The 21,651-nt window shown below is 48.7% G+C and overlaps 7 protein-coding genes across 7 annotated transcripts; 2 read left to right on the forward strand and 5 right to left on the reverse strand.

Annotated features, from left to right (window-relative positions):
• Positions 1-349: 349 nt before the first annotated feature.
• N7520_006439 (transcription factor domain-containing protein) lies at positions 350-3,607 on the forward strand (the record flags this gene model as incomplete). The annotated part of the gene is made up of 8 exons (XM_057140373.1): positions 350-436; positions 493-575; positions 715-1,698; positions 1,751-1,959; positions 2,015-2,147; positions 2,196-2,414; positions 2,470-2,625; positions 2,677-3,607. The coding sequence occupies 8 exons, from the start codon at positions 350-352 to the stop codon at positions 3,605-3,607; spliced, it is 2,802 nt and encodes a 933-aa protein (XP_056994379.1).
• Positions 3,608-3,740: 133 nt separating this feature from the next.
• Positions 3,741-5,196, reverse strand: N7520_006440 (uncharacterized protein; the record flags this gene model as incomplete). The annotated part of the gene is made up of 2 exons (XM_057140374.1): positions 3,741-4,989; positions 5,048-5,196. The coding sequence occupies 2 exons, from the start codon at positions 5,194-5,196 to the stop codon at positions 3,741-3,743; spliced, it is 1,398 nt and encodes a 465-aa protein (XP_056994380.1).
• Positions 5,197-5,499: 303 nt separating this feature from the next.
• Positions 5,500-8,224, reverse strand: N7520_006441 (uncharacterized protein; the record flags this gene model as incomplete). The annotated part of the gene is made up of 6 exons (XM_057140375.1): positions 5,500-6,528; positions 6,579-6,770; positions 6,819-7,085; positions 7,141-7,502; positions 7,561-7,747; positions 7,796-8,224. The coding sequence occupies 6 exons, from the start codon at positions 8,222-8,224 to the stop codon at positions 5,500-5,502; spliced, it is 2,466 nt and encodes an 821-aa protein (XP_056994381.1).
• A 902-nt stretch (positions 8,225-9,126) lies between these two features.
• nimX (cyclin-dependent serine/threonine-protein kinase CDC28) lies at positions 9,127-10,284 on the reverse strand (the record flags this gene model as incomplete). Its single annotated transcript, XM_057140376.1, has 4 exons — positions 9,127-9,379; positions 9,432-9,595; positions 9,657-10,156; positions 10,248-10,284. The coding sequence occupies 4 exons, from the start codon at positions 10,282-10,284 to the stop codon at positions 9,127-9,129; spliced, it is 954 nt and encodes a 317-aa protein (XP_056994382.1).
• Positions 10,285-11,040: 756 nt separating this feature from the next.
• Positions 11,041-12,916, forward strand: gmdA (putative general amidase GmdA; the record flags this gene model as incomplete). Its single annotated transcript, XM_057140377.1, has 4 exons — positions 11,041-11,319; positions 11,374-12,255; positions 12,325-12,736; positions 12,792-12,916. 4 exons carry the CDS (start codon positions 11,041-11,043, stop codon positions 12,914-12,916), a joined length of 1,698 nt encoding a protein of 565 aa, XP_056994383.1.
• Positions 12,917-13,171: 255 nt separating this feature from the next.
• Positions 13,172-14,903, reverse strand: N7520_006444 (uncharacterized protein; the record flags this gene model as incomplete). The annotated part of the gene is made up of 2 exons (XM_057140378.1): positions 13,172-14,270; positions 14,323-14,903. 2 exons carry the CDS (start codon positions 14,901-14,903, stop codon positions 13,172-13,174), a joined length of 1,680 nt encoding a protein of 559 aa, XP_056994384.1.
• A 321-nt stretch (positions 14,904-15,224) lies between these two features.
• N7520_006445 (putative ABC transporter) lies at positions 15,225-20,534 on the reverse strand (the record flags this gene model as incomplete). The annotated part of the gene is made up of 16 exons (XM_057140379.1): positions 15,225-15,356; positions 15,405-15,449; positions 15,508-15,961; positions 16,016-16,305; positions 16,365-16,613; positions 16,666-17,227; positions 17,303-17,380; positions 17,443-18,097; positions 18,172-18,219; positions 18,275-18,399; positions 18,456-18,554; positions 18,605-18,727; positions 18,782-19,459; positions 19,521-19,746; positions 19,802-19,973; positions 20,025-20,534. 16 exons carry the CDS (start codon positions 20,532-20,534, stop codon positions 15,225-15,227), a joined length of 4,446 nt encoding a protein of 1,481 aa, XP_056994385.1.
• Positions 20,535-21,651: the final 1,117 nt, after the last annotated feature.

The raw sequence follows: 21,651 nt of genomic DNA on the forward strand, positions 1-21,651 counted from the left end.
TCAAAATCAAAATCAATGTCCAGACCCGAAACGCCTAATAAGCCCAAATTCCGTGGGGCTGTAGCTTATCATCTAGCGTGTCATAGGCGGATGCAGGTGGACCCTTCCCCCGCCCCCACGAACAGAACATTTTGCTGGTCCAAACCTTCTTGTCAATTCAAATCAAACTTATATAAAACTGATCGATATGCTTTGCATGAAGAATTAGCTGATGCGCTACACCGGTTGAAGTCTTTGATAACGGACAGGGCTGACAGCACTGCTACGTCAACCGCCACCCCCACACTTCAGAAGGTAGAATCGGCAAGGTCCCGAAACCTGGAGGGAAACCCCCGAGAAAATCCTCAACATGTCGCCCGATTCTAACAAGCCGAAAAAGGCACCGAGGAAACACGTCACGACAGCCTGTGTACCTTGTCGTGAGAGTAAGATTCGGGTATGTATATTTCCTCCTGTCGCGCAGGGATCGGCGATATCTAATTGTCCTTGCAGTGTGACGGATCCACGCCATATTGCCAGAATTGCCAGCGCAAAGGCAAAGATTGCAAATACCAACATGGCGAGGATAAACGGAAGTAAGTAAGGATCTGATTTCGACTTTCCATGCATGCTACGGAGCCTACTGTGATGATTGTGCCTAGTGTTACGGGGGCAGATATTCGATTACGCAATCTTAAAAAATAAGAGACCGTGATTGGCTAATCATTTCATCAGGGTGTCTCTCCGAGCTGCTACTGAGCTGTTTTCGGCTAGAATAGATCAACTATGCCAGTTCATATATGACCAAGGGCTGGAGCCCCCGTCCATGGACCCCGAGGATGAGGCCGGTATGGACAGGGTACTAGACACTCTTCAAATCCCCCGTGGGGTTATGAAAAATAAAGTTGTCGCAAAGAGGGATGGACAGTTCGAGATTGAGACCAAACTGCCAATCGTCTCAAGCAAATCTCCAGTGCAAAGTCCACCAGTTACAACTCCGAACGGACAGGTGCGACCAACTGATGATTCAACGACCCCAGAATCAAATTCCTCTCAGGGAATTGTCCCAATCCAACAGCTACCATCAGTAGTGGAGCCCTGGAACCCGTTCGAGATGGTGCGGGGTGCTCCTGATAACCAAAACTTTGTTCACTGGGGCTTTACGCTCCCGACGGCTGAAAGTCTCGATACCATATACGCAAATATCAACACTGGACTTGGGACGCACATGAACACTGGTCTAAGCACGGACAATCTACAGCTTGACATGGATATGGCTCAGCAGCCCGGAGTCTTGCTAGGCCAGCTACCCATGGAGCAGCACCAAGACTCTGAGAGTGACGAGGAGAACGAGGCCGAAAATGACGTTATTGAACAATTGTCCAATCGGATAGGAACATTGAAGATCGCAGGAGATGGCCATTTACGGTTTTACGGTGCGACTTCGAATCTCAACTTGGTGGATGTTTCTGCCACACAGCAAAGACAGAGACCAGATGCACGTACTGTGCGTCACGATGGCCAGGATATCCTCAACCATCTTCGAGTTGGGCAACCGGTTGATCAGGCCCTAGAAGATCATCTTGTCGAGCTCTATTTTACTTGGCAGAATCCTAGCATCTATGTGGTTGATAAGGAGATGTACATGACTGCGCGATCAAAGTGGCGCAATGAATTTGATGACACACCTTTCTATTCAGAGGTTCTCACCAATGCCATGTCAGTCATACTTTTTGTTTGCTTGACCTGTCTATATACTGACTTGCCTCAGGTGTTCCATTGGGAGTGCGTTTGAGGCTCGTTATCACCCTACTTTCATCACATTCCCGAAGTCACTGGCCGAGTTTTTCGCAGACCGAGCCAAGGCCTTACTAGAAATCGAACTAGATTCCCCCTGCGTCGCGACTGTCCAGGCCCTTGTGCTCATGAGCTGTCATGAGGGGGCATCGAATCGCGATGCGCGGGGCTGGCTGTATAGTGGTAAGCGTTTCCATATTGGACCTACTCAGTAACGTGGTCACTAAACTTCATCTAGGCATGTCCATGAGATTGGCCTTCGATCTTGGCTTACATATTGATATGAGACCATACGTCAAGCAAGGAGATATAGGCCCCCGTGAGGCTGATGTGCGACGTGCTGCGTTTTGGGGAAGCTATGTCGCAGACCAGTAAGTTCCATCAATAATTCCAAGCTTTGCAAATTTTGACGTTTGTAGCTTTTGGGGATTTTACCTTGGTCGTCCATTCCGCATGAACGCAGGAGATGTCAGTGTACCGAAGCCTGCATCGGGTCTTGGACCCGAGAAGGAGACCGTTTGGAAGCCATACGGGCTTCAAGAAAGACATATAGATAATAGCTTGAAGGACCCCACGGAGCTCATCTATAGACAGTTTGTCATTCTATGGGAGATGGTTTCTCCTGTGGGTCACATCTTGTGTGTTTCCTTCCCAGAGTACTCTCAGGTCGTGCTTTTTTTTAACATTCCTTAGATACGGATGCTCTGACATCTCTCGTCATGACCTGCAAAGACTATGTTTCCAGGTGACGGAAGATTTATTTGCCTGGAAATCCAATCTGCCTTCAAATCTTGAGATCAATTTGGATGACAACACCACTCCGATACTCCCTCACCTGCTTGTCCTCCAGTGAGTTGTTTTCCTGACATGAACATCATCATGAGTCTAATAAATTTGCAGCATGCAATATCACCAAATTATCATTTTCTTCCACCGCCCCTGGGTCTCAAAGAGCTACATTCAACCTCGCAGCCCTCGCCAGGGACCTGGCTACCACCATGCACGGCGCATGTGCACTGAGTCTGCTACAGCTGTCGCGCGCCTTCTACAAATATACGAGACGCACTACAGTTTCCGAAGAATGACGAACCAGGTGGTGGCAATCATTTTCAGTGCAGCTCTAATGCTGCTCTTTGTAACTGTCTCCAGCTCTTCCCCAATGCCCACCAAAGCTGGAGAGATCAATCAACCTCACCCCCGCAATGCCGAGATGGTCGCATATCTCAACCTTTGCTTCCGCGCACTTGACGAACTAGGCCAATCATTCGAGAATGCCAAGCGAACCCGTGATTATCTTGTGACCCTCCAACGCCGCTGGCAAGCTCACATGCGTCGATCTGGTCCTCGCGCCAAACGGCAGATCAGCAGTGCGAACCTATTATCGGGCACTGCGCCGCAAAATCCATATTCTGCTCACTCGACAAAAGTCACACAAGAGCCAGAGTCATCACGCAAGAAGTCTAGAGTCACAAACAGAGATTTGCACTCTCATTCAACTCAAAATCCTATCGCAAATGCCAATACTGCTTCATATGCCGAGTCTTCATATCAACCCTCTCAGCCACCCACATCTCAACAGAATCATCATCAGAAATCCTATGCTCAGCAGCCATTTGCGGAACAGCAAACTGGAGATTTTGATTGGATTCGTACATCTGATTTGAATGTATTGGCTGAAAGTAATGATTTCGGTGCCGATCAGAATTCTTTAGGCAATATACCCACGCCACACTTTCCCGGTGATCCGAGCATGCTTCCGGATCTAGGGGACGTGGAGGGATGGTGGGGATCGCCTAATGGGAGTGCAGGTTTAAGGGAACCGAGTGTATAATGAAAGTGTGCCTAGGGGGTCTCATTAAGCTTTCATCCATATTTATACCTAGCATTCGATCATGTAGTAATGAATAAGACCCGTGGACTAAGGTTTATTATTGTATTTTTTCACAGTTGATCCCAGAATGACCCTAGTCATCGTCACTGATCTTTCTATCAAACACATCCCGGAAATACTTTTCTAACTCCTGCCCTGGAAACTCATCAACTTTTGAGAGAGTCACCCTCCGCTCTCCAAATCCTTTCTCACGACCCCAGAAACACGCCTTTTGCATAGCAGACACCATCTCCTCACCCTGCTGTGCAAGGACGGTAGGCTTTGGAGCCGTCTCTTTACGGTTCGCAGCCATTCGTGAAACAGCCGATCCACCCAAGAACACTCGCACCCACGGTAAAGTAACTTGCAGCCTATCAATCCCATGAGTCGGTCCGGTCCAGGTTTCATTATTGAGCCCATAATCTAATCCATACGGGGGCCAGCGAGACAGCGCCTTCCGCCGACGAACAGGCCGATCAAAATCCCCATCTGTGTCCGAGTCAGGGTATGTATCCCTATCCCATGAGGAGCCCAGTTGCTCGTCGGATATGTTTTTGCCCCTATTTTTCAAGACCGGAACGGGATACTCCGGCCCTGTAAGGTAACGAGGGAAACTTTCCGGAATATCCCGCCCTGCAGAGCGAAGAAACAATATTGGCGAGGCAAATGAATCAAAGCACCGCTCAAAGGATGTGAATAGTTGTCCACGTGCTTCGAGGAGAGGAACTAGATCCGGGGGCGCGGATTTTCGCCTGGTTGATCGTTTTTGTTTCGTTATTACTTCATTCGTACTATCTTCATGAGTACAATGCTCATCAAGACCGGGCCAGTCGCAGATGGGCTCGTGTGCAGCAACAGAGTGTACGGATCGCGCTTCTGTGAGTGCTAGCATTAATGCTAAGGACCCGCCGACGTGGGAGCCGAAGACTCCGAGATGGGTGGGTTGAAGGTTGTTTTGGATCCAGTCGAACCCTGCGAGTGTGTCATGTATCGGGGTCGGATACTTGTAAATTTCTGATGTTAAATCTGTTCGTGGCTCTGAATGTGGCTCCGACCCAATATCTCTAATTGAAGGTGGCCCCTTTGCTGGGCCGAGACGATAATTCACCGTCACAACTGTTGCCAAAGTAGCAGATGACAGCGCGTGTTGTGGGGAGATTTCAACAGATCCTGCAAGCGCAACTTCCGAATCTCCATAATACTTCAGCCGAGTATCAGAATCGGATTGGCTCCGAACTACTTTCTCACCCCGCTCCGATCCCTGGAATATGGGACCCGGTGGGAGGTAGAGGATCACTTTCGACCCGGAAGAGACCTCATGAGTTGTCGCTGGTCGCGTAACTCTATAGGGGTCAATTTAAATCAAGTTTCTTGTAAAAATTGGACTTGTAGATGTCTTACCTCAGTGACACAAATCCATTTCCGATTGGAACAGAGAAATTCTCATCGCGACGGGTACTGGATACATAGCGGACACGCAAGCATGCGAAATCTTTATGCCCAGTCTGTTTGGTTAAACGCGTCAGGCGTGTGTAAGTCAAAGCGCGCATAATTGTAGTTGTTGGTCAGTCGCGAACCGTCAAAATACGTGTAAGCCTTCCACGTGATGTCACTCGACTTATAGGCCGATTTCACCTCAAACCATTTTGCATTTGATTTTGCATTTGATCTTTCAAGTAGACCAGTTTTTAGAAGATGTAACAATATTCAAAGTGGTATCATGGTGGAAATCAAGTACATGAATCAATATATCAACATTCGAGTACATATTGGTTAGATGCAGCCTTGGAAAGCTATATAACATTGAAAATCAGATGCGCCACCATTAATACAATTATCTTATAAGTAACATCCTATATATGCATGTGCGTTGAAGTGCTTCCAAATATCTGAAAAGACTTCTCAATAGTTGCAGATGCAGCTGGATCATCTATGTCCAGAGGAGCTTCCGTATCATCATCCGGGACTGGCTGCATGACCTCGAGGCTGAGCTTCGGATCCTTGGAGTAAACACGCAGTCCAACCACACAAACGGCATTCCAAGGATCGGCAGCAGGACTCTCAATCTCAGACTTCCGATGAGCAGATTTGTGGTCGACATCATCAGGTGGCATGTCGAGATCACTGTCAAATTCAAACCCTTCCAACAGTTCCACATCACTCAGATCCAGATTATCCGTAGCCAATCGTGTATTGAGGCTCGGTCGGGGCGAATCTGTCCGCCTTGTACGGGGAGCACTGGACGCGTGTCCGGCGTGAAGTCCGTTGAATTGGATGGTTGGGACCGAGCCGGTTGGAGTCGGTCGCCGATCACTGCTATCACTGGAGATACTCTCCGTAGGCGATGCAGTGGGCTTTCCGCCCAAGATCTGCACGATGTGGGAAGGACCCGGGCCATTCATCGCGCCATTGGCCATGGGGCCGTTATGGCGAGCCGCCATACGCTGCTCTCTTGCGGCCATCTTACGATCGCGAATCCATTCCTTTTGCAATCTCCTTTTGGTTTCGTCACGTAGCTTTTTGCGCTCATGGGCTTTACGTCTCTCTTGTTCGTAGCGTTCTTGTTCTGTCTCACGAACAAGACCCTTGGCGTGGGCGAGATCGTACGAGAGGCCAACCTGCACGAGCTTTTCTCTTCTGGTTGAGGCAAGGCGTCGGACAATCTCGTCGGTCGGTTCAATGTCTTCATCTCGGAATGCGGTGATCTTCATCAGAACATGGTAGCGACCTGGGTCAAGATTGATCTCGGCGTTGACGGATCGGCCCATCAAGTGGCTACTGTGGCTGCGCACCATGTAATCCTCGTCGCCTTCTTTTTGGACACGGAACTTGAGGACAAAGCTATACTCGCCGGCAAGTCCCTTGAAGTATCGGGTATCAAGCTATTATTACTATCAGTAGTGACATAGGATGAAGATGGGATGCTACATACCTGGGAGAGAACGATGACGACTGGGCCGCCTTGGGTGACGTTCATAATGAACTTGGTGCTGTGGTAATCGGCGGACCAAGGGACATTCAGTGTCGTCCACTGTTGGGTTATAGTCCAGTCAGATCCAAAGAGGCGAGTACGGTCGAAGTGCTGATATTTTCGAAGAAGGTCTTTATAGGAGATCCAGAAGAACTGGTCTTAAGTCAGTATACCACATCCCAAATGATCAAACGCACATACCCCATCGTTGCCAAACTTATGGCCTAGAAGCTGCAACCACTCTGCGGTCCACTGCTCAGAACCATCACCCCAGGCACCATGCCATTCCTTCTTGCCCCAGGGGTTTCTAACTCGGTCAGACAAAGATTTCTTTAAAGCTGATCGAGGACCGTACCCACCGTAAACGAAGTAGACGATGTCCTTTAATCTCGCGGGCTTCCATGATCGAGTAAGAATGGTTCTCCGAGATTCCCTTCCTATCTCGTGGGGGTCCTTTATATTTCGGATCTAACCAGTTGGAGAAAAGACCTGTTCCACAGCCAAACAAGAACTCCTCATTGACCTTCATGAGTTCTTCATTCCAGAAGCGATCCTTGTCCAGAATGTCATTAGACAGAATCTCTGAAGTGACACCACCAGTCAAGTCTTCGATGGCTTCTCCGACGAAACCACCCTCGATGGCCGAGTAGTCTCCGTGAGCTTTAGCGAACGCCTTTTCCAGCAAAGGTAGCCAAGTCTCATTCGGATCAACACAGTGTGCAAAGTATAGTGCCCGGGAACCAGTCTGCCAGACTTTGCGGTACTCCTCTTCGGCATCTGTGCCAATACTGTCATCCCAAAGTGGACGCTCATCAATCGATTCATCATAGTCAGCCGCACGAAGATAAAGTTTGTCATCCACAATGCACTGTTGCCATTCTCCATCTGCTCATAGTCAGACTACTTCTCCAAATGCTCACTAGAACTCTGACATAGCACTTACCACGGTAGAACACAAATCCATAGATTCCGATAGTCTGGTTCCGCGCAACACAGATCTTTTCAATCAGCTCCTCCTTGTTACCCATGGTGCACAGCGCAGCCATCAACCAGCAATCCCCGTCACAGCCCTGACGAACATCTGACGCCGTCGGTCCATTGACATAGAACTGAGGATTCACGAAGATTTCCTAAAATTCAATTAGCTTCATCCTACCATCTGGAGTAGAGATACACACCGTCACCCTCTTCACTCCACGAGGCCTCATTTCCTCATTTGTCGTGTCCAACCCATACAAATAGTTCTTGCGCCCGGATTTCAAATCCAGCTCGATATCGAAATGGGGATCCGTGTACTTCTGATTCACCCGCTCACATTCCTTCACGATACGATCAACGGACTTCTGACACTCCCGCTTCGCCTGCTCATACGATTTAACAGCCTCATGGCCCTGGACCACCCCGTTCGGAACCCGTTTCGCGCGTGTGCGAGCATAGGGGTTATCTGGCAGCACTGTATACACTTTACCAGGGTACTTGGTGTTGAACTGTTCCCAGAATTGCTTCACGGACTCCTGCGGGGGTTGGCACCGTGCCCGGTGTGGAGGACGGCTGTTCGACCGCGAGGAAGCACCGCCACCAAAGTTCATTTCGTCTTCGAATTCCATGATGCGCTGAGACGAATAGATTACAAGCTTTCTGCTACCCCCCTAAAGTTGAAAAAGTAAGAGGAGTAGGGGAGGTAGAGAGATATGTTATGGAGGTCTTCTTAGCGCGTGTATCGCACCAATGTGTAGCTTTAGTGACAGTCACATCAACATGGAATGAAATGCAGTGATGCACACTTAATACTATGTGGAGGGAGGGGGAGAAGATACCGTGTCTTGCTCTTCAGAATAATTCATTAAATACTAGCATGGTGAATCTGCACGGCCTCCACGGCGTCGCCGGTGCCGAGACTAACGCGCCCATCAGCACGGGATTCGACCATTCAGATCCTCAGGCTTTTGTCGTAAGGCTGCAGGTGCGTGCGTTGGATTCGCGGTGGGCCGGCGAATGAACGTGTAGGCTAAGCCTGGCGCTGATGGCCCCCAACTCAGCCTCCCCACGGTTCAGCTCTTTCTTTTTCAAATCCCAGTTTCAAGCTGCATGGTAGCATTGGAATTAATCGGCCCCCAAAACTTTGCCCGGCATCGATCTAGGCTGAAGAAGAGGATTGGAGATGTTCTGGATGCAAAGGTTGTTTCCAGGAATAAACATTTCGTATTCGGTGGGGGCATCGGCTCTAACACGGCACGATTTGTATGACATCGCAACATCCTTACTGGGGGAAATAGATGATGATTTCATGAAATTAAAGCTGGGGCTGAGCACATGAACATGCAGTAGTTTAACCCATCCGAAAGGGGTATGTACGCCTTGCATTGACTAAAACTGGTGATAAAGTAACACTCGCCTGCCTGGTCATTCCCCGATGAACGCCAAAATACAGAAAACAAAACACAATGAAACACATGTCCGTCGTGAATAAGGTTACACGAGAAAAAGAGAAAATCCGAAGCAAAATGGCTTAGTTGCCATTCTGACTGCGGCCCGAGTAGTGCGCGCTCCCTAGGCGGAAGTAAGGGTGCATGCAGGCCTGCTTCGCCGAAAGTCGATGCGCCGGATCATATTCGAGTAGAGCTTCAAGAAGCTGGAGGCCAGCCTCCTCCAGACCGGGAACAAGGGGGGTATTGGGGCGCTTCCACTTGGGGAAGGTGGCCTTGTAGTCGGGGAAAGAGGTGACACCGGGCCATGCCTCTTCATCGGGGGTACCGAGGATGCTATAGAAGTGTCAGTGAATCGAATCAATATGATTATTAAAGAAATACCGACCGAAAGATTTTGAAAATCTCGTCAATTTCCGAGTCACCCGGGAAAAGTGGCTTGCGAGTACACATCTCGGCGAAGATAGCACCGACAGACCACATGTCGACACCGGTGGAGTACTGACGACCACCAAGCAGAATTTCGGGCGAACGGTACCACAATGTGACAACCTAGAAGTCAATTAGAGATTTGTTACAGGTCTCTTGTAGATCAATGGCGGAGAATACTAACCTCGTGGGTGTAGGTTCGCAGGGGGACACCGAAAGCCCGGGCGAGACCGAAATCGGCCAATTTGAGGTTGCCCTCAACGTTGATCAATAAATTCTGCGGCTTCAGATCTCGGTGCAGGATACGGTGGCTATGACAATAGCGAATACCCTCCACTAACTGAGCCATGAATCTCTTAACCATAGCGTCACCGAGACCAAGGTTGGCATTTCCTTCTGGAAGAGCCTTTCCACGGCCGCCCTCGCTCACGGGGAGAGCCTCCATGTATTTCTTCAGGTCGCAATCAAGGTATTCGAAGACGAGGTAGAGCTTGTGGCCGTCGGCGTGGACGATGTTCAGCAATTGGACAATGTTGGGGTCCTGCATTTCCTTGAGAAGGGAGATCTCGCGGATGGCGGTACTGGGGACACCTTCATCTTCGGCTTCGAGACGAATCTTCTTCAAAGCGACAATACGATTGGGATGATTGAGCTCGCGGGCCTTGTAGACAACACCGTAGGTACCTATGGAGACGAGTCGACGCGTCAGTTGGGCACAAATAAACCAAAAATTCACGGATCAGCCGGGCCACACAACCCCGTCAGTCGAACGTACCCTCGCCAATTTTCTCAATTTTTTGGTAGTTCTCCATGATGAGGGCTTTTTATCCTGCTCTGCTTTCAATTCCGTTAGTGAAATGCCATGGGTTGAGGAAGGGAAGTGACGGAGTTTGGAGCAATGGTGGAAGGAGGAAGCAAGGGACAGGGATATGGAAATGAATTTTACATGTTAGATTGTCAAATCAGATTGACGACTTCAGGTCCCCGCACCAAGTTGTGTCTGGAAGTGCTAGCGAAATTGGATTTTGGTTTGTTTAAGGTGGGGAGAAAAACAAACACTGACCCCCGCGTCGTGGAAGGCGGTCAGTGTATGGTTATCGACTCTTTCCTGTTCAGCCAAGTTTTGATATATGGCTGATTCGTTCTACCTTTAAAATTATATTAGGTAAAGAGGATATGGATAGATTGAATACGCCTTCATTATTTTTCGATGTTCAATTAAAGTGGGTATGAGTCTAGGCAAATAAGAGGACAGTGTCCCGCATATGTACCCATACCTCCAAAGTGCTAGTACATACAAGGCTTACGTTGATTAATGAGTGAGATACAGCACTTGAGAGACAAAAAGAAGTACACACGTCAGGTGTGAAATAGATTTGGCTAGACTATAACAGAATTACCTAACCGACATCGGGGAAACTTATCCTTAATCCGAGCTTACGCACCTTTGTTCCCGTCTCCAAATGACCCCAACACCCCCGCTCAGACTGATAAGAACAATACCTGCAAAATGAATTCGCCATCCTTTGTAAATGCCCTGCTTCTCTTGAAAGGATCATAATATCATCATGGCATCAGATTCCACCTGGCGTTCCCAAGGCGCAGCCAAGCGTCAAGCTATTCTTGATGCGATCCCCGAGAAATGGCGACTTCAAGACCCCATCCCCGCTGCAACCAAAGTCCCCGATGTCACGGGTGCTTATATACAGCAATATCTCAGCGAGCGGGAGATTGAGATAACAGAATCTGATGCGGTAGATATTGTTGAACAAACCACCTCTGGACGTTGGTCGGCTGTTGAAGTCACAGAGGCATTTTGTCACCGTGCTGCATTGGCCCATCAGCTAGTAAGTCACCATCTAGAGAGGTGGAATGCGAGTCGAAACTAATTCCAACAAAAGGTCAGTTGTCTTCATGAGATATTTTTCGACGCAGCCATAGAAGATGCGAAGAAACTCGATGCATACTTCGCGGAACATAACACTCCCATAGGTCCATTGCACGGCCTCCCCGTCAGTCTAAAAGACCAGTTCCACGTCAAAGGCGTCGAAACAACAATGGGTTACGTAGGCTGGATCAACACATTCCAAGGCCACGTTAACGACCCCCGTCGCGCGACAGAAGAAAGCGAACTGACCAGAGAACTACGAGCCCTCGGTGCCGTCCTGTACTGCAAGACGAGTGTCCCCGCAACCCTCATGGCCGGTGAAACAGTCAACAACATCATCGGTTATACCTGGAACCCGAAGAACAGACTCCTCTCCTGTGGAGGCAGTTCTGGTGGCGAAGGGGCACTGATTGCATTGCGAGGATCACCCGCTGGCTTCGGTACTGATATCGGAGGAAGTGTTCGCATCCCCGCAGGTTTCAACTCCCTGTACGGTCTGCGTCCATCCTCTGGGAGGATGCCGTATCAGGGTGCTGCCAATTCTATGGATGGGCAGAATTCCATCCTATCTGTTATTGGGCCATTGGCGGCTACGGCGCGGTCTTTGACATTGCTTTTCAAAGCGGTTTTGAGTCAACAGCCGTGGTACCATGATCCTCTCGCTTTGGAGCTACCGTGGCGTGATGAGATCGTGCAAGAGACACGCTCTTGGATTGAGCGGGCAGGGACTGGGGTTCCGAGTCTTGCGTTTGGAATTATGCGCTATAATGGAGTGGGTCGTATTCATCCTCCAATTGCACGAGGCATGAAGCTGGTTGAACAGACCTTGAGACGGCTGGGTCACCAGGTGATCGCCTGGGATCCGCCGTCTCATGCCACGGCACATGGGATAGCTGTATGTTTCTCCTGATTCAGAAATGAGAAGGTCTATCTCTGTCTCCTGGATTCTAACATATCGTGACAGGGCAAAATCTTCAATCTGGACGGCGGCGTGGACATGAGGCATCATTTTGGTCTGTCTGGAGAGGCAAAGGCACCACAGGTCCTTGTTTCTGAAGAAGGCACTGAACTGAAGGCATCGGAAATAAGTGCTATTAATATCGCAAAGCGAGAATACCAGAAACAGTACATGGACTACTGGAATAGCACTGTCGAACTGACTGGTACAGGACGTCCCGTTGATGGATTTTTTTGTCCACTGGCGTCACATGCCGCAGTGATCCCTGGCCAATATGGTGATGTTGGCTATACCAGCTTCGTGAATGTTCTGGACTACACCAGTATAGCTATCCCGGTGACCTTCGCGGATAGGACCGTGGATGTTTCTCCAGCGGGAACCCCTGCCTCAGAGTTGGATGACGAGATTGAATGGGATTGTAAGTGTTTTTATTTCGCATTGGCTTTGAAGTGCTTCGGTTAACGGCCATGCAGATGATGCCAAGACATATGACGGTGCTCCAGTGGGGGTTCAATTAGTAGGGAGGCGATTGCAAGAAGAGAAAATACTGACAATTGTTGAGCATATCGGGAAAGAGATTGGCCAAGATTCGAAATGAAGGTAGTCAGACCTCGAGACTACTGGGATGGCTCACCGAAAGTTGAGATTCAGGATAGCGGGAATGATATTCCGGGTCAGCCGAACCTTACGCAAGCGGTTTTTGGAATAAGATCAATTTAGGGCTAGGTTAAATATACAAAGGGTATATGCGGTCAAGTCATCCAAAGTCATCCAGACATGTCCATTCGTTGATGACAGGCTAGTTTTCCTCAACGAAGAAAAAATATCTTCGGCGAAACACTTGGGTCAATCATCACCTGGCAGACGAAGGGGGCGTTTGCCCTGATGGCGCTGCCAAATTAGAGAGGATAGGAGTAGATGAAGAAGGCCAAGGACCCGATGGCCTGGCTGATGAAGGGGCAGAATCGGAAGACGGCGCGGCTGGGCCCTCAGACCCATTCATCAAGCGAGGACGCTTGGCTTGTGGGGCTCCGGCGTTGGTAGCAGGTGGGCTGCGGGGATCGCCATGCGAATATGGGGAAGCGTAGTTTGCTGAGGAGGTAGGCGTGGAGGCGGCACCAGCATCTGGACTCATGGCGATGGCGGACTGCAAAGGTCGCAGGCGGTTTGGATGAGACGAAGTATCCTCGCCTGGTCGGGGTGGTCGCACGTTAGGACTTTGTTGGCTATTATCTAGATCGCTAGCGGCATAGCCCACTCCAATTCGACCCATGCCCTTATCGTGCATTACAACACGCTTCCATTTGCTGACAACGTGGTCGTAGTCCCAGCGCATGGAATCCGGACTGATCTGGCTCTGTTTCGCATCCAACTCTCGGGCAACATCCCGCGAGAGTGGGAGGGTGTCCGGAGGAAAGAGGGCGAACTCACGCGGCCACTGGCATGACCCAAGACGCTCCACCTGTGCTCGCAGCTGGTTCGCTTCTTGTTGGACCCGAGCCAACTGCTCATCCACAGACTTGCGCTGCTCGGCTTCCCGGGCAAACGCGCGAGTAATCTCCAGCTGCCAGGCCTCGCGACGCGTCTCATGGGGGAGAGAGTTCCAATGATTGAAAGCTAGCTCTAGATGCCTCAATCCTATCTCCTCATGCTGTTGTGCGGTCCGGTAGATCATGTTATGGTCAGGGCTCGAACCCAGGTGTTTCGTGTGGACGCTGGGGTCTCCCGCGATCTGATCGGACTTCCACTGGGCAACCTTGGAACGAAGAGCTTGTCGGATAATTTCAAGATGCTCTACTCCAGGTGCTTGGAGTGGAAACGAGTTTGGGGAGGAGAAGGGGTGGGAGGCGAACAAGCTCGGCGGAGGAGGGAGAAATTGGAGGCATAGGGAGGGGAAGGTCTGGGTTTGGATATCAAATTCAAAGGGCGACAGTCGAGGCCGAAAACGCGAACTAAAAAGAATATGGTGAGATTGTGATCAAAGCAAGTGATAAAATCACTTACGTCGCAGCTTTAATGTTGTCCAGCACCTCGTGTAACGCCAGCTCGAGCGCCTTCATCGTGTCCGGATTGTTGGCATTTGCCCCTCGGCTCGCATAATCGGGAAGCTGTAATGAGCCCGCCCGCGACTGATTTGGCATGATTCGAGGTCCATCTAGCACGCGACTTGGGTTGGGAATATCATTGATGACGCCGGTCGCATGCCACGTCGGGGTATTGAACATCATGCGCGGGGGAGGTTCGCGTGCCTTTGAAGCTGATTCTCCCGTAGCTGTGTAAGAGTCGGATGGGCCCTTTTTGTGAACGCGATCCGGGCTATCTTCGTGCTTGCCTGAATTCGTGCGGGCCTGTCGACGAGTAATCCCACTGCGGATGCGACGAATCTCCTCCACATCGTGAATCCCATCAGGCTTCTTCTTAAACAGAAATTGGTCAAGATGGCGGCCCAATGACGAGGAAGTGAATGGTTGACCGCAATACTGGCAATTCCGGTCCTTGGAAGCTAAATTGACGCCGGATTTCGAGTTCGACTGGTCGTCGGCCCGCGAATCGTCAGGCGATTCCCTGGGGGTTTCTTCCTTCATGACGAGACGTGTCAGGGGTGATGCTATACGTGAGGTATGATCGTGTAAAAGAATGGTCGACGATATTTATAGCTATCACAGCATAGCAAGTAATCTTGCTTTTTTGTCCAGCGATCGGCGCTGAGGAAAAGGGATTTGGATTGGAAAATTGGGGGCGGAGGAAGAGGAGGCGCCAAGCTTTTTCAATCGCGGAGCTGCCCCGTTCCATCTATACAAATCTCCTCGCTTTTTATGTCGATTTCAATGATTCTATCACAGAGTGGAATTGGTTTCTAACTAAAAACTCAAGGGCAACCTATAATTTACCTAGGTATGTACTTTTTAAACAGCCGATACTTTCCTTGTCTTGCGTGCACTAAACCACCGTTTCATATCCCGAACTCCGTGGAGATACAACCAGGAGAATAGGAAGACCACCGCAAAATTGAAGATCACATAGGCCCAGAATATCCCCTGAAACAATTAGACTTTGATTAGACGAGGTGATACAAGGTGACTCACATAATTCCGCCACTTGTGTGAATAGAAGACATTGAAGCCAGCGGCCTAGAACCATAATTAGTAACAGCTCCGAATAACCTCACAAAGACCGATCTTCGCTTACAAATTGGTCTCCTGTAGCGTATTGACAGTAAGCACACATTCCATTTCCAGCGTCAGTGACATAACCTCCAGCTGTCTGGGCATAACTCCCTGCGTATTCCTGGCAGGTCAGTCCAGACGGTGGACTGAAGTGGGCTTCTTCTCGCTCAACACAATGAACAGGAACATTGTGAACTACCACACCGAGGAATCCTTCCAGAAGGTAATGGAATGGGGTAAGCCAGTACATCCAGGATTGCCAGAAGTGGGGTAGCGCGACATATGGGACAATGACGCCGCAAAATGAGACGACGAAAGTAAAGAATGTGGGCACTAGCAATGAGGCAAATAGCTCATTCGGTGCAAAGGCTGCGATGAACTGCCCAAAGCCAACATAGAAGCATTCAAACAGCATGAGCATCATCCAAGTATAACCAGAGGTGAAAGAGTCACGCGGGAACCACACTCCCCAATACCTATAGCCGGTCAATTAGCAAATTATATCCTGTTCCGAAGTCTTGATTTCTTACCAGCAATTGAAATAGACGGATCCTGCCACAATTGAATATGGCAGCTCGGGTAGAATTGTGCTCACAACAAAAGCAGTCCAGGAGTAAATCTTCGAGTTTGACTCGCGAGACTCATAAAGACCGCGAGCATGAAGGTAGCGTGGCTGAAGCTGCTGAATTAGTGGTGGTGAGATTGTGAGTGTCATGAAGACAGAGAAGAGTCTCGATTGCATGTCGATGTAGCTATTGCCTAGGTGCCAGAACGTGAAGGTGTTAAAAAGACCAGTGAAGATGTGAAGCAAGAATTTGCCCTTTAAAAAGAGATCAGTACAACCTTGGAATGCGAGATTCAAATCACTGAGAAACTTACCAGGATATAGTCCGGGAGTCTCCAGTAGGCTACGAAAGCTCTCCTGGTCACAGCCAGGATCTGGGTATGCAAGGGCATGGCATATTCGCGGTCATCCTTGGTGCTCTCGCTTTCCGTTCCGCGACGAGCGCGAATAATATCCTCCAGCTCTGTGGAGAGACTTTTGCTCTCTGGTGAGGAAGCCCATGTATCACCCCAATCTTGACCTTTGTACTCCGGGTTTCCCGCTCCAATGACTTCGAGCATGTACTAATGAAAGATGTGAGTTTGATTCTTCAAGAACGTGATTCAAGAAGCTGACCTCTGCTGGATTTGCATGTGGCGAGCATTTACTTGCACCATTTCGTTCAAAATAGTCAATCAAGGTCCTCGAGTCTGACCCCAGGGCACCATTGTAGACGACCCGCCCGCCACTCTGGAGCAGAAGCAATTCATCAAACTCCTCAAAAAGGACAGCCGAGGGTTGGTGAATCGTGCAAAGAATAGCTTGACCGGCATCTGCCAGCTTTCGAAGAAAACGAACAATATTGAATGCTGCCAATGAATCAAGCCCTGATGTAGGTTCATCGAGAAACAGTAGCAGCTCAGGTTTACTGGCCAGCTCCACCCCAATGGTAAGTCTCTTGCGCTGCTCTTGAGTCAAACCTGAGCCGGGAGATCCGACTGTGGCACCAGCCATAGATCGCATCTCTAGTAAATCAATCACTTTTTCGCAGTATTCATATTTTTCTTTGAGTGGAACCTCTTTGGGCTGTCGTAAAAGAGCGGAGAACCTTAGTGATTCGCGTACTGTGGCTGTCGGTTCGTGTATGTCCATTTGCTCAGCGAAGCCAGTCGCGCGTTGGAAGCTTCTCGGAAGGGGACTAGATATTGTTAGATTTGGGAGATGAACCTGGGCAGAAGCAGTGAGAATGAATAACAATCAATTGAAGACTTACTTCCCATCAACCAAAAAACTGCCGGTCACCACGCCAAAATTGATGCGCTGGGCGAGTGCATTGAGAAGGGTGGTTTTTCTGAAGCCAGAAATGTTAGCACTACTCGCTCAAGATTGTTTGAAATTGTTGAATAAACTGACCCTGCACCCGATGCGCCCATCAATGCTGTGAGTCGACCAGGCTTGACATAACCGCTCACATTCTGCAATAACTTGCGTTGTCCACGTTTGTAAGGTATTGTATAGTTCACATCCTGCCATGTGAAGATCGATGTATTTTTGGCGATATGTTGCACTTTTTCATCATCATCCTCATTAGTCAGATTTGCTGGTACCTCCTTTTCAGCGGACTCCACATCCGATGCTCGGCCTGAATTCTCGATAGCATCTTCAACTGCTTTGGGAGCCTGGCCTCTTTTGAAAATCGTTACCGAGCTTCCACCTTTATTGGGCTTCTGAATTTCCATTCCAAGCATAGTTAAAAAGACAAAGAGAAGAAACCAAGCAACAATAATGCCAAAATTCCTCCACAGATGGGCTCGGGAGTATGTGTAGGCTGCCTCGATGTAGTCGGATCCCTGGACCGTTAATTGGTTGGGAGAACTACCTTGAATTGTACAGCCTTGATGTCCAGTGCTCGCCGTTGGTCCAGAAGGAACAATATAGGGAGCTTCGCATATGATGTCAAAATTATAGAACTCGTTCGCCATCATGGCTTCAAAGGCGTATTGGACTGGGTTAATCCAAATAAGCCATTTGAGCCACGGATGCATCTTCCATGGCGGAATCAAATAGCCTAGCCTGATTAGCTTCTGTATGGCAGTGATTTGATCAGATAGCCTAGTAGGTAGCGATTGGTGACGTGCTTACCTGTATACACGATCAATGCTTGAATGGCGACGCCAGTAATTCGAGTAGCTAAGGATGGTTAGCAACGTAAACTTCATGTATCATGTGCTCGTATTTGCCTCACCAATATCCAATGAACCACAGAGCGCCCCTAGGGCACGGAAGAAAGAATACATTGTCATGGTAAGTATGAAAATGAACAGCAGATTGATGAAAAACTGAGAGGGTGTTCGAGCAAGATTCGCCATGCTAAATTTCGTTCAGTTACTTCTGGAAATACCTGTATCATCATCGGGAGTACTAACAAGTATACTACTACGTCGAAGATGACAACCTGGATAAACACCAGTGGAACATCCACAACGACTTGCGCCAGGGCGTATGCTGCTGGGCGGTAAAAGGAACTGTCCATTGTAAGTATTTCGTTCAAAATTGCCAACATGTGGATGCTCACAAGCTTTTATGCTTCATTAAAATTGGTCTGCTGTGAAAAGCAGCCGTAAGTTCTGCAAGTGCTAGCAGAGCGTTGAACAGGAGGATGAAGAACATAACGCCTCCTCGGGTAAAAACCCCAGAGCTATATATCGTTAATTTCATATCACCCCATACTGAGAGTCGTGATCAAACAAACCTTGTATTAGGCAGATTAAAAAACAAACTGCCCACAATTAGGGCCTGGAAAGTGATAACTCCCCATTTGCCAGCCAGAGCTGCTCGATCTCCAAACATCACGAGGAATTGACGGTGGGTGAGGATCATCACCTGTTTCCAAAACGAAACTGTATAGTTTTTTGTCTTCACATTCTGTCTCGAAATTTCCTTTTCGTGTTCGTTGGCTTTCAATTCGCTCTCAAAATCGTGAATGTCCGCGACTGTGGCCTTGGCGATGTTACTTTGTCGGTATATAGCCTGAAACTCTTCTGCCGTTCGAGGAATCCGATTTTCCCATCCAGGTCTGACACGTCTTGCATTTGGATCGCTCACTGATGTTAGAAAGTCCGGTGTTGTCCACCGTGGCGGGCATTCAAATCCCAGTTGCTCGAAGTAGGACTTTGCATCATCTGAGCGGCCAAAGAAGGCGCATTTTCCATCTTCGATAAGCACAACTTTGTCGAAAAGGTTAAACAAATTTTCAGAAGCCTGATAAAGGGCGACTAAGGTAGCAACGTTGGCGGTGTTGGTTAAGCTTCGTAAACTTTGCACATATTCCAATGCAGTACTCGCATCGAGTCCTCTCGTGGAGTTATCCCAGCATTGGGTACTGGCCTTGGTAACCATAGCCTCCCCGATTGAGACACGCTTCTTCTCTCTTTTTCGTGTAACAGTGATGTTAGTAAGTATTCCCTTACTGGTTACTTCGGTTTACATACCCTCCTGAAATTCCTCGAATGAGTTCATTTCCAACTCTGGTTCCCATGGCATGTTCAATCCAGAACAATTTGGCAATTGCGGACAAAAAGGTTTGCTGATAATCTTTTCGGCTTTCGCCAGGAATCCGAGACTCTTTATCTGGAGTGCGAGTTTTGAGTGCAAATAGCAGAGTTTCTCGCACAGTTAATGTAGCATAGTGGAGATCATCCTCCGGATTATAGGAAACTATCTTGTTAGCCTAGTGACTGGAGACACCTGGAAGTTCGATAGAGTTGCATACCTTCGGAACGATAATTTTTCCCCATAGTATCTGAGTCTGTGCCCCCGTATAGGACATCACCATCAATGCTTTCATATCCATATCGTTGGTTACCAATGACTTTCAAGAAGGTAGAACATCCCGAGCCAGGCCGACCAAGAACAAGGAGCATTTCTCCAGGACGAACACAGCCCTTGATATTGAATGTCAGAATTTGGTTTTAAATCAGGAAGACAAGTCATACTGTGAAGTCATCCAAGATAGTTCGAATTCCAGCTTTCCCTAACCCAGCACCCTTCCTGCCACGGGTGAACAGCTTCTTGATAAGCCGCGGTATGGCAAGAAAGATATCACCATTGGTCGGCTGGAGGGCAGCTCCAAGACCCAATCCTTTCACTGTCAAGTTTTTCCAGACTACCCCTGCGTGTCGTGTCTTTTCTTCTTCAGAACTGGCCTTCCGTTCATGGCCGAACATTCGTGAAATCAACTTTTCTATCTGTGACCATTCTTCGCCGTAACCCGATGCATGACTTTTCCTTTGGGTGAGCGTACGACTAAGTACTGTATCACTGAGCTGGGTGTCATTTCGATCATTTTCAGATTCATTTGAAGCACTGTGATTCGCAGCGGAATCATCCTTTCTGTCTGGTTGAGAAGAAGCGCTGGTACCTGCGGAATTGGATTCTGATCGAGGTTTCACCTCCTCCTGAGCAGCAAGTGTTTTGTCGCTGCTAGTTGAAGTATTCCGATCCATACCTTGTGTGATGGGAAAAGTTGTGGGATTTTTTTGGTGTCAGTAGAACTGATTGCTATAACAACTTTGATACTTCAGTTAAAGATTCTGCAAGAAACAGCATGACCCGAACGAACACAATTTCGCTCACATCCAGGATACATATATACAGCACAGTAATAAAAAAGGCGGCTGAATGCTGCGTATTACGTCAAATATCAGGTCCCTTAATGACATGACAGGTTTCTCGTGTTCGGCCTCGGAGCGTCACTCTGCCGACTAGCTTTTCTTAAACCCGCTAGTTTCCGAGAGCTGTGAACCAGCAATTAATAACTTGCCAGAATGACGAGGTAACCTTGGTGACTCCGATTATGTGATGTGCAGAACCCGATCTGGGCCGTGCAACATGTCGATAACCTTCGTTCCACGGTTTGATAGCGAGCGGAGTTTGCAACCCCGATCATGAAGTCATCGATAAATTGATATTCTCGAGTTGGTTAGTTCCCCCGCAAACAATATTTCTGGCATGGAGAATAATCCTATCCTATCCGTTATTTCTTCTTATCTTGACAGTTTTTCCATCCAGTTCATCCCTTGCTTAAAACGAAGTCTTGGATTCCAAATCGGACAATTGAGTCTGCTATTTCCTAAGCTATTCATGTCTTGAAGAATATCATTATAGATTTTGCTGGATGGTCGCCCCCTGTTCAAAATCTTGTCACAGGCAGTGACCACCATATCTAGTGTCTGTTCGAGGGCCTCCTGGCTCCTGGGTGATGCTGTTGGTCTGCGCACGGATGTACAACGCTGACCTGGGGAACGGTCACTCAGAAATGGCCTCTCCTGCGGTTGCTGACGGCAGAGGTGCAGCATTTGATCAAGTGCGAGACATTAATACGTGCTGAGAGCTTGGGGCTACGCATTCTTCGACGCATCTCAATAGCCTCAACCCAGAACAGCTGGGCATATTGCTTGAGTGCTGAGGCCCGCAAACGCGAAGCTGGGCGCCAAGTAATGCAGAAAAGGCAGCGCATGTTGAGATTCAGGATCCGTCTGTTGGAGATATTCAGTCAGCTTCCTTGCTCTTGGACTTATGGAAGAGTAGCATCTCCTCTAGAATATGCTTTGGGTGACGATC

This window comes from Penicillium odoratum, assembly GCF_028828045.1.
Source record: "Penicillium odoratum strain IBT 22623 chromosome Unknown utg000005l_segment0_segment0, whole genome shotgun sequence".
Taxonomy (NCBI): domain Eukaryota; kingdom Fungi; phylum Ascomycota; class Eurotiomycetes; order Eurotiales; family Aspergillaceae; genus Penicillium; species Penicillium odoratum.